At 38.0% G+C, this 10,796-nt stretch overlaps 1 protein-coding gene across 1 annotated transcript; it reads left to right on the plus strand.

Moving 5' to 3' along the window:
- Positions 1-7,579: 7,579 nt before the first annotated feature.
- LOC101588896 (coiled-coil domain-containing protein 43-like) lies at positions 7,580-8,856 on the plus strand. The gene is given in 2 exon segments (XM_012515611.2): positions 7,580-7,668; positions 7,671-8,856. Coding segments are annotated over 2 exon segments (681 nt in total). The 5' UTR covers positions 7,580-7,596; the 3' UTR covers positions 8,280-8,856.
- The last annotated feature ends 1,940 nt before the right edge of the window (positions 8,857-10,796 follow it).

Raw genomic sequence — 10,796 nt, forward strand, 5'->3', positions numbered from 1 at the left:
AACAGGAGACCAAGATAGAAAAGTGACTTTGCTACCCAAATTAAGGAAGTTATAGCAAAGACCATAATTGACAGCTTGTTGTTACTGATGCTCAAAGGAAGCACTTCCATGTTTTTTTTTTTTTTTTTTTTTTTTTTTTTTTTTGTGTGTGTGTATAACAGGGCAACTTGGAAACGCTGCCTTTTGAGTTGGATAGTAAAGAATCCTGGCTAACAGCCTCAGTTCCACCTTTGTTCTATGTAAGTCCAGACCACTACTGACATTCAGTTATTGTAAGTTTCCCCATTGTTTATCCCTGTGTTTATGCTCATTTTAATTTAATTTGATTTTTATTAGCCCATGTTTGCAGTGCATAACACTCCTTGTGTGGAGTTGGCCCAAGAACATAAGACACTAGTTTTTTTATTCAACCCATTTCTTTCTCTCTCCCTCCATTCATTTCTTGAGCCCCTTCACATTTAAGAAAGATTTGTCTTGCTACTCCCCATTATCCATCTTTTATTTCATTCTTTCCTTATAATTGGGGTTTTCATATAAGACAAACCATGTGATATTTAAGCTTGTTTATCAAACTTGTTTCATTTAACATTATAGTCTCAAGGTGCATCCACTTTCCTACAAATGACTCAGTTTGTTTCTCTTTATGGCAGAGAGGTGCTCCATTGTGTGTAAACACCATACTTTCTGTCTTCATTCATCTATTGATGAACATGTAGGCTATTACCGAGATCTAGCTGTTATAAATTGTGTTGCTATAAGGGTATGTATACATCTCTGTAATATGATGTCTTTCAATATTTTAGGGAGGTACCTAAAAGAGGAACAGGTGGGGCAAACAGCATTTCTATATTTAGACTTTTGAAGAATCTCCATCTTGACTTCCATTGTGGTTGCAGCAGTTTGAATTACCAACAACAATTTAGAAGAGCTCATCTTTTACCTGCAGCCTTGCCAGTATTTGCTATTGTTTGATGTCCTGACAATATCCATTCATTCTGGGGTGATGTTATACTTTGTGTCTAGTTGTTCCCCCAAAGTCTCATCCAGTCATTGGGGTGGCTTCTAGAATTTGTAATTTATGATCCAGTGCGGAGATTATGGGTGTGAGCGCTACCCCTGTCCTGAGGCGAATGGCCTGAATACAATGTAGGGAGGGGAGAGAGGTTTGCTAGCTGCTGCAGCCTCTGCTCCTCCCTTTGCTCTTTGCTGTTTTCCACCACCATGAACTGTTGCCCTGTTCTATGTGCCACTCAGCCTTGGAGCCAGCAAAAGTATGAACTGAGACCTCCATTAATTGTAAGCTAAATGAACCTTTCCTTCCTTAATTTTGGGTATCGAGAATTTTGTCCCAGAAACAAGAGAAAAGTAACTGAGACAGGTGAAATGGAATCTCAGTGTTGTTTTAATTTTCATTTTTCTAATGGCAAGTGATGTGGAGCAGTTCTTCCTATATTTTTTCCCACTTAACTTCTGTGTCAATTCATTTCACTTGCTCATTTTTTATTAACTTTTTCTTTGTGCTGATGTAATTTTTTTGGTTTGTACATATTGTAGGCTTAAATTCTCTGTCCAAGGATACCTGGAAATGTTTTGCTTTTTAATTCTGTAAGTTTTTCTTTTCACTCTATTAGTTTTTTTATTTTGCTGTGCAGAAGCATTTTAATTTGATATGATCTGGTTTCTTGATTCTTGGTGTTCCATCTTTTGTAACCAGATTCTACTAAGAAAGACTTTCCTATCTCCCTCAACTTCAAATGTTTTACCTATTTTATTATCTAGCAGGTTAAATGTTTATGTTTTTACATTTATTTCTTTGATTCTCTTTGAATTTAGTTTGATACATGACAAGATATTTGGTTTTAGATTCAGTCTTCATGTAGATGACCAGTTTTCCCCAAACTATGCATTAAAGAAGTCCTTTCCTCCAGTGTATATTTTTGGGCCCTCTGTGAAAGATCAAATAGATGAATACATTTGGGATTGCTTTTGCATCTTATATTCTATTCAGGATTGATTTTGTTACCCTGAGTTTCTTCTGGTTCCACATGAATTTTCAGATTATTTTCTCCAGTTTTGTGAAGAATGCAGTTGATATTTTGAGTGGGTTTTAATTAGATTTGAGTATGAATTTTGAAAGTATGGCCATTTTGATTAAATATAATCCTGTAAAGAACACAGAATCATATTAGTTTATTCTTGGAGGAATTGATTGTCTTTTTATACAAATGCAATAGATTGCTAGCATGGCCATACTTGTTTGTAGTTTCTGCCGTCAGGAGGTAGAGTCTATTTTTTTTTTGAAGGTGGGGTGATGTATGATGTAGTTTGAGTAGTGGAATATGATAAAGATGGCATAGTCCTGGTTTTTAACCCTGAAATACCTGAGATACCTGAACTTTCCACTGGTTATTTTGGGGGCTTAGTGAAGTAAACAAGGCTGAAATATCTGCTTGAAGATAAGACTGTGGAGAAGGAATCAAGTCATCCTCACGATCACAGACAAGCCCCAGACTTGTGAGCCAAGCTTGGTCTGTGCCATAAATTTCCACCCTTTTATTTGTGGGTAGTAACTGCAGTTGGGCTTATATGAGCAGTTTCTATTAGGCTGTGGTCCACATGAAAGCTATGCATGTGAGTTAAAAATTCAATTATTACATCAATGAAGAGCAAAATTTAGAGCAAGATTTGTCTCTAAGGGCTTTATCTCTTTCCCGGTGAAGGAATACAGCTGAGCCCTATGAGGCCTGACATACTTCAATTCCAGCATTATCTGCTTTATCAGAATTCTCCAGTTCCTACTCACACTAGAATCTGTCACAACCTTTTGACATAACAGAAAATAATTTTTACTAATAATTTATACCTTGGAGTTTATATTATTTTATTTTGTTTTGATTATCATATTTGTTCATATACCAGCAATTCTCATTCACTGTACAAAAGTTTTCAGATATAAAAATATCATCTATAGTCCAGTAATCAGATATAGACAATATTAATAGTTTTAAAAGTTCAGCCTGATTTCTAATGATAAATGTGTGAAAATAGGACACATTTTCTTGTCTTGTTTTTGTGACTATATATATATATTTTTTTTTTACATAATAACCTATAAATGCTCATACTTTATTTAACTTTCCACCTTTAGTTACATATCTGGACTATTTTGCTATGTTCCATCTTATCATGGTAATGTGACAGACAGAATTAAATCCCTGAAATTTGGGAAATAAACATTTTAAAAAGCAGAATACTGAGTAGAGCTTTAATTAGAATTTTACTCAAATTATGAAAAGTAGATTTATATGTTATATGCTTTATTTTTGAGCCCGTGTTAGGGTTAGTTTTCTAAATTTATATCTGAAATGGGATACCAAAAATTTAATCAACAGTGAAAGGATCTAGACCACCTACTGAATCTAATTACAGTGAGGGTTTCTAGAGCAATCTTTGGATGTACAGCTAGTAAAAGCTTGCAAAGATAACATTTCTCTAGTATATTCATTTATTGATCTCATTAGAAGAGGGCAAGAGAACAGACCATTTTTAAAACCTTTTTTTTGAATAAGCTATAGATGACAAGAGATCCAAAAACTTTGGTACACATTTTGAGATTCATAAAATGAGCATAATGATAAATAACCTCCTTTTTTATTTTGAGACAGGCAGCTGACTTTCACATTGGCTATAAGAGAAGAAGTATAAGTCCATAAGGAATGATAGAAGCAAGCATTATCCAGAAGGACCCTCCCAAAAACAAATCTGGGCATCTATAGCCCGAGTGATAAGAATGTATAGCACATGAGCTTCACACATTGTTGTAGATGATCTTTATCCATATTCTGCAGACATGTTAATCTGTTTTAATTTTTCCTGACTCCAAAGACTTTTTTTCTACCTCACACACAAGATTAGTCAAAAATTTTGAAATCTTAAGTCAGGCATGACTGAAAATACATGTACTCATCTCTTTCCTTGCCTGTGTTTTTCATTAGCACCATTGTGGACAAGATCAATGTGTTATTTTGCAATGATTGTACAGAGAACACAGGGATAATAATAATCATTATTATTTGCTATGCACCAGGCATTATGCTACACAATTTACATATACAAGTTAATTACTTAAACTCTTTTTCTCCTTGTAGATTGCCTCTCCTTTCTTGGTTATCAGTGGGCAACCAGAATTCTATTCTCTGCTTCAGAGTTTTCTGAATGCTGAAAAATAGATATTGTGGGTGCCACTATCTTTTTTAAATGACTCCACAGGGAAGCATGTACTTGGTCATTTAAGTAGTCATAAGCTAAAAGTAATCATTTAAGTAGTCATTTAAGCTAAAAAAGGGGGGAGAGACCATTGTATAACACCCCCAGCCAGAAATTTCTGAAGATGTTAGAAGTGTGGGATAGTAGAATGTGAGATGTTTACATTTAGTACCAGAAAAGCCCCTGCCACAGACATATGAGTTGGTCACTCAGGATGAGACAGAGGCACTCACAGAAGGCAAGGTCTTTACTGGGACAGTCTCTAATGTTCACCTAGAGGACAGTGTGCTCCAGATGTAGGAGCTCCTAAACATGCCAAAGAATCCTTCTCTGTATGTGAAACCAGAAATAGCAGAATAACGATCTGCAGACACCAGTATTTCTGTTTCAGGAGAAACCAGTGTCACACATGAGAAAATTCCTTGATTTCCTGGTATCACTATTTAATGAGCTAAATATTGTGTGATGAACTGAGGAAGCAGGCATCGCTAACAATTCACTGATCTTGAAAGAGCGAGGAACACAAAATAAATATACACTTGAGGCAGGTTCAGTAGGAGAAGTCACCAGATAACAACTGGCTATGAAGAAACATTTGAGCAGATAGGAAACCACTACATCTCTGAGTTTATATCGGAGAACTAGAGGAAGTAAGGGAATATCAAGAATGCTTAAAGAAATATGGAACTTAGGAATTGTACTGCATATGTACAATGATGTTCTGAGGTGATTTCAGGGAAACAGATGCAGTTCAAATTGGTGTAATGAGAGCGAACAGAAGCTGTCTTATGGTCCCAGATGACCATGGAAACAAAGCAACTTGATTGCACCTCTCTATAGGGAATATTTGACTCCGTGGTCTATGGATAGAAGTAGACTGAGAAATAACATTAAAGTTTTAAATTTTTAAAAGTTTCAGAGTGAAAACAAATGAATACAGAAATTTCATTTGGTATAATAGCCTTATTTCCATGCCTATCTAGACAGGATATCTTGAGAAATAATGGAGGGGATAAAATGGAGAGTGACTTAATAATTTCTTGTCACCAGAATAATTTGGACTACCCTGTTGCAAGCTTTTCAAATTTTCTTCCAAAATTTAGACACCATCTTTACCTTCACTAGACCTGTTTCATTTAAACTTTACACTGCTGAGTGTGGCTCCAGGTCTTGACCCTTTCTTTACTAAGAGGCAATATGATTTGTTATATTTTCTAGTCTTAATCAGTTTTTGTTGAGCTTTCAGGTGAGATGCTTAAAGTCTACTGAAAAGGTTTAACATCTGTCAGTGGACAATGCCTGTATACTCCTTGAGGGAAGAAGACACTTCTGGCCATCAATTGTGCCTGGCATAGAGCCCACTCAAGGGAATGCAAAGGGACCACTCAGTAAGTGAGTTGTGTCAAGCCAGACCAATAAAAAGACAGGGTTTGCTCAGTCACTTTAAAAGCACAGGTCATGTCTCTCAAAATGTTTAGTAAATTAGAGCACTTCTGTATTCTGGCAGATGGAGAGATCTCTTCACAAATATGGCTGCCATTTAAATGCATTGCTTTTTCTCATGAATTATAATAGGATGGGCTTTCTGTAAGGTAGTTTTTAGGATCTGAGAGGAATGAAGAGTTTTGTCAGGACAGCTTTTCCTCTAACAATAAGCTGTTTTAATCAGGTAATATTTTTTTCAAGGAAAATATGCTGAGCCTCACTGAACTAAATCATAGAAGAACTAGTAGCACTTTATTCCCATTCCACAAATTCTCTCCGAAACTTACATGAACAAATCATGTGTATACTCATCTAGTGATCTAAAAATAGAAGTAGTTAATGAAGCACACACCATAGACCCCCCTCATGGAGCACGCACAGTGGAGAACTTCCATCTTGAATTCCCAGCACTGTGTCCATGCCTCTATAGTTCTCTCCTTGCATTGTAGGTGGTGGCCTGGTTAGTTCATTCTCCCACATTAGTCCATGGGTTCCTTTAGAAAAAAATTAACATGGAAAGTTCCAAAAATTATCTGTGCTGATAAGCAATTGTTATGTGATCTCATTTAGCTTTCTTCACTCAATACTCTAAGAAGTAAACACTGACTATAACCATTTATTCAGTTCAGTGTGGAAAGAGCTTGGACAAGGCAGGCAGTAGAGCAGATTTGATCCTGCACCCATATAGAAACCTGTAGTTCTACGTAGAAGTAAGTGGATGCGGAGAAGGCCTGTACTAAGTTGGCTTTTATGACAGAGACAGTTAGAGTAGCTTTCATTGAGAAGGGGAGTGGAAAATCCCAGAAAATAGGCCTGTGTCTTTGATTTTTGGAAACAGTTTGAAAATCTGGAAGAGTTGTGTGTTGCTCTTTAACAGCACTTTGTGGCCTTTGTATAGGTATCAACATTGGAAAGTGATTGTGGGGACAGGTATGACTGAAGGGCAGGGCCCAAGGGAGCTGATAATCTGTGTAGGATGAGGATCAGAATGGGGCAGCCTGCAGTCTAATCTTCATAGGGAAGTCAGTGAAGGCAAAAGAGGCTTGGAAGGACAGGCAGTAAGTGAAAGATTCTAAAAATGATTGATGCAGTGAACTTGAACAAATCTTAAGCGCTGAGTGATGGAGTGAGTTGTCCGCAGTGTCATATTTCAAAATTGTAAGAAGTTTTTTTCTTTCCTTTTTATTTTATTGGCACATTTTAGGTATACATACTGAAAACATTCACCATAGGACGTTTGTACCTGTATAAGATCTATCTTTATTCTTCCTTTTTCCCTTCCCTCTCCACTCCTTTCAACTGCTCTTCCATTCTTTATTTACAGAAGCATTGTTCCTATTTTTATTTTATTTTTTATTGTCCCCTATATTTCCTTAAGCACCCATTCCCCTTCTCCTTTGAAAATATTTTATGTATTTTTCAATATGTATTATATATTTTGGTCCTATTTACACTTTAAGCTTTTCATACCAGAGACACAGTGCAGTATTTACACATGTGTGTCCAATTTATTTCACTTAAGAAAATGGTATTCAGGTACATTCATTTTTCTAGAAATGTTTCAAGCTTATCTTTTTTGGTGGCAGAGTAGTACTCCATTGTAGAAAAAAATTGGGTTTTGTTCATAAAGTCTTTGCCTACATCAATGTATTCAAGAGTTCTACCTATTTTACCTTCCAGAAGATTTAGTGTTTCTGTTTTAATATGTAGATCTTTGATTTATTTCTACTATAGTGCACGGAGAAATATATGAGTTTAGTTTTAATCTTTACCATTTGGAAAAACACTTTTTCTGCATCATTTATTAAAGAAGCTATATGTTGAGAGCAGGACCCCGGCCGCAAGATGGCGGCGCCCAGCGAGGCGGCCGCGGCTTCCTCCTGCGCAGGGGGCGGCGGCGGCGGCGGCGGCGGGGGCTCTTCGGGGCCTGGCTGGATGAGCGTTTGGAGGCGCTGGGAGTGGACCGAGCCGTGTATGGCGCCTACATCCTCGGCGTCCTGCAAGAGGAGGAAGAGGAAGAGAAGCTGGACGCTCTGCGGTGCATCCTCTGTGCTTTCCTGGAAGAAGACTCCCTCCTTACCATCTGCAAGGAGATTGTCGGGCGGTGGTCGGAATCTCAGAATGCTGTTCCCAAAGTGAAGAAAGAAGATGAGGTCCAGGCCATCGCCACACTGATTGAGAAGCAGGCACAGATCGTGGTGAAGCCTCGGGTGGTGACGGAGGAGCAGCGGCAGAGGAAGGCAGCCCTGCTGGCACAGTATGCGCACGTGACTGACGAGGGGGATGAACCAGATGAAAATGATGATTCAGGCGCTGGGATGAACACCGGTTCTGACAAATCTCTGTTCCGAAACACCAACTTGGAAGACGTCCTCAGCGCTCGGAGGCCGGAGCGAGACTCACTTCGGGATGAGTCCCAAAGGAAGAAGGAACAGGACAAGCTACAGAGAGAGAGGGACAGACTAGCCAAGCAGGAGCGCAAGGAAAAGGAGAGGAAACGGACCCAGAGGGGGGAGCGGAAGCGGTAACCTTGGGCTGCACTGCACTCCCGCTGGGGGACCTCAAGCTGTGCTGGGTATGCCTGCGCGGACTGAGCACCTCAGCGAAAGCCTTCTGCTTTTGTTTATGGGGTTAAAAGGAAAATCACAATCATTCTAATTAGGACAGGTGCATTCAGTGGTCTGGGCAGTCACATTACAGGTGATGTTCTCTACCAGGGGCCTGGAATGGGGCAGCTTTTATATTTTAATACTCAAGTCCCAGGCTTCTTTAGCTCCTTTTAAAAAAGAAACTTTTGGATGAAGTACAGGATTCAGGAAGTTGAGTCAGGTTCGTCCTGAAGGAGCAGAACCAGGACCCCACTCACCCGACTCTTGGTGCACAGCAGCAGGGAGAGCAGGCTGCTCTGGAGGGGACGCTCACCCCAAATGTAGCAGTTTCCAGCTGAGCTAGAAAGGCTGCTGAATCCAGAGTTTATAGGCTATGGCAGCAAACTAGAAAGGACAAACTATTTGGTGAGGGAATGTTATAAAGACCTGAGAATGTTTTTAAAGAAACTTTCAGCTTGAGCAGGGGAGATAACTCGGCAGCACAAGTGCCTGCCTGGCAAGCGCAAGGTCCTGAGTTGATCCCTGGTACCAAAAAAAAAAAAAAAAAGTCAGTGTACAAGAGAAAACAGTCTCTTTAAATAGGTAGTTAAACATTTTTCATCTAGGCAGTGACTTTAGGAAAAGTTGGTATTGCGTGCAAGGATGTCATTGTTAACTAGATTAATTTTTATAATCATGGATCTCCTTGAATGCAGGTGGATTTTAATCTTGATTGTCCTAAATCATGACTTTTATGACCACCAGTTCCTGGTTTAAAGAAACTGGAGGAATTACCCTTGTAGGAGAAACCCTGGAACCCTTTGTGACATAGAGATTTCTAAGATTGTGGTGCTGAATGAGCCCGTCCAATGGGCCAGTGATGCTTGAGGCGAGAGAGTCCAAGGTCACAGGGCCTGGCTCCTGCAGGTCACAGTCATCACACACTTGTAACTGTGGCATTGCAAAAATAATCATCTTTTTTAAAAAAATAAACTTTATTTAAATCACAAAAAAAAAAAGAAGCTATATGTTTTCCAGTGAATGTGGTTGGTATCTTTGTAAAATATTAGGTGAAAGAATGTGTTTGGAGTTGTTTCTTCTTCTTCTTCTTCTTCTTCTTCTTCTTCTTCTTTTTTTCTTCTTCTCCTCCTCCTCCTCCTCCTCCTTCTCTTCAAAATTGTAAGAAGTTTTTTTCTTTCCTTTTTATTTTATTGGCACATTTTAGATATACATACTAAATTTACATACTGTATTTTAGTACAGAGACTACAGGGGCTTACTACATAGATCTGACTCATAGTGATTCTCCTGTTTTCAGCCTCCCAAGTGCTGGGATTATAGGTAAGCACCACCATGCTGTCTCATTCACCTTCTCAGTGCATCTCAGGGGCAGGGCTGGCACCACATGCTGGGGATCAAACCCTGGCCTCTGTGTTCTGCCTAAGCAGGCACTTTAGGCTGGTGAGCTATTTGGCCATCCCTGTTTCTGTGTCTTCTAATGTCTTTCATTGATGCTGGATCTATTTCTTTTGGCCAGAACCATACTGTTTTTATCATAGTAGCTTTGTACTATAATTTGAATTCATGGATTGTGATGCCCCCTGCCTTAACTCTGTTGTCCAATATTGCTTTTCCTATACTGTGTCTCTTCTAGCTCCAAATAAATTTAATTTTTTCTCTAATTCTGTGAAATTTTGATTGGGTTTGCATTAAATATGTATAATAATTTTGGAATTATGGCTATCACTGTACTGGTTCTTGCTACACAAGTGCAAAGGATATCATTTCATTTTTTGATATACTTTTGTAATCTTTTTCAGAGTACTGTAGTTTTCAATGTAAAGATCTTTTACTTACTTTCTTCAAGACTGATTTCTAGGTATTTCATTTTTGGGGTGCTATTGTAAAAGCTATTGTTTCCTTAATTTCTCTTTCATGAGTTTGTTAATTGTATACATGAATGCTATTGTTTTCTGAGTGCTGATTTTGTATCCAGATATGCTAGTGAATTTGGTTATGAAAATCAGAAGTCCTTTAGTGGCATTTCTGGAGTCTTCTATATAAAGTATTATGTCATCTATAAAAATTGATAATTTAGCTTTCCTATCTGTGATTCCTTTATTTTTTCTCTTTTCTAATTACTCTGGATAATGTTTACAGAACTGTATTGAATAAGAGCAGTAACATTGGCTGTCCTTGTTTTTCCCCCCTGATTTTAGAGAGAAAGTTCACAGTTTTTGACAAGTTGGTTTGATGTCAGATGTTGGTTGGTCATAGATGAATTTTATCAGATTGAGATAAAGACTATATATTCAAATTTTTTGTAGAATTTTTTTTATCATGAATTTATTTTAGAGAAATGTGAAATGTTTTTTTTATGCATCTCTTAAGGTGATCATATGGTTTTTGTCCTTGGCTGTGTTAATATGGTGTATTATATTTATTCATTTGCTTATG

Source organism: Octodon degus, unplaced genomic scaffold (genome assembly GCF_000260255.1).
Source record: "Octodon degus isolate 3935 unplaced genomic scaffold, OctDeg1.0 scaffold00071, whole genome shotgun sequence".
Lineage (NCBI taxonomy): Eukaryota > Metazoa > Chordata > Mammalia > Rodentia > Octodontidae > Octodon > Octodon degus.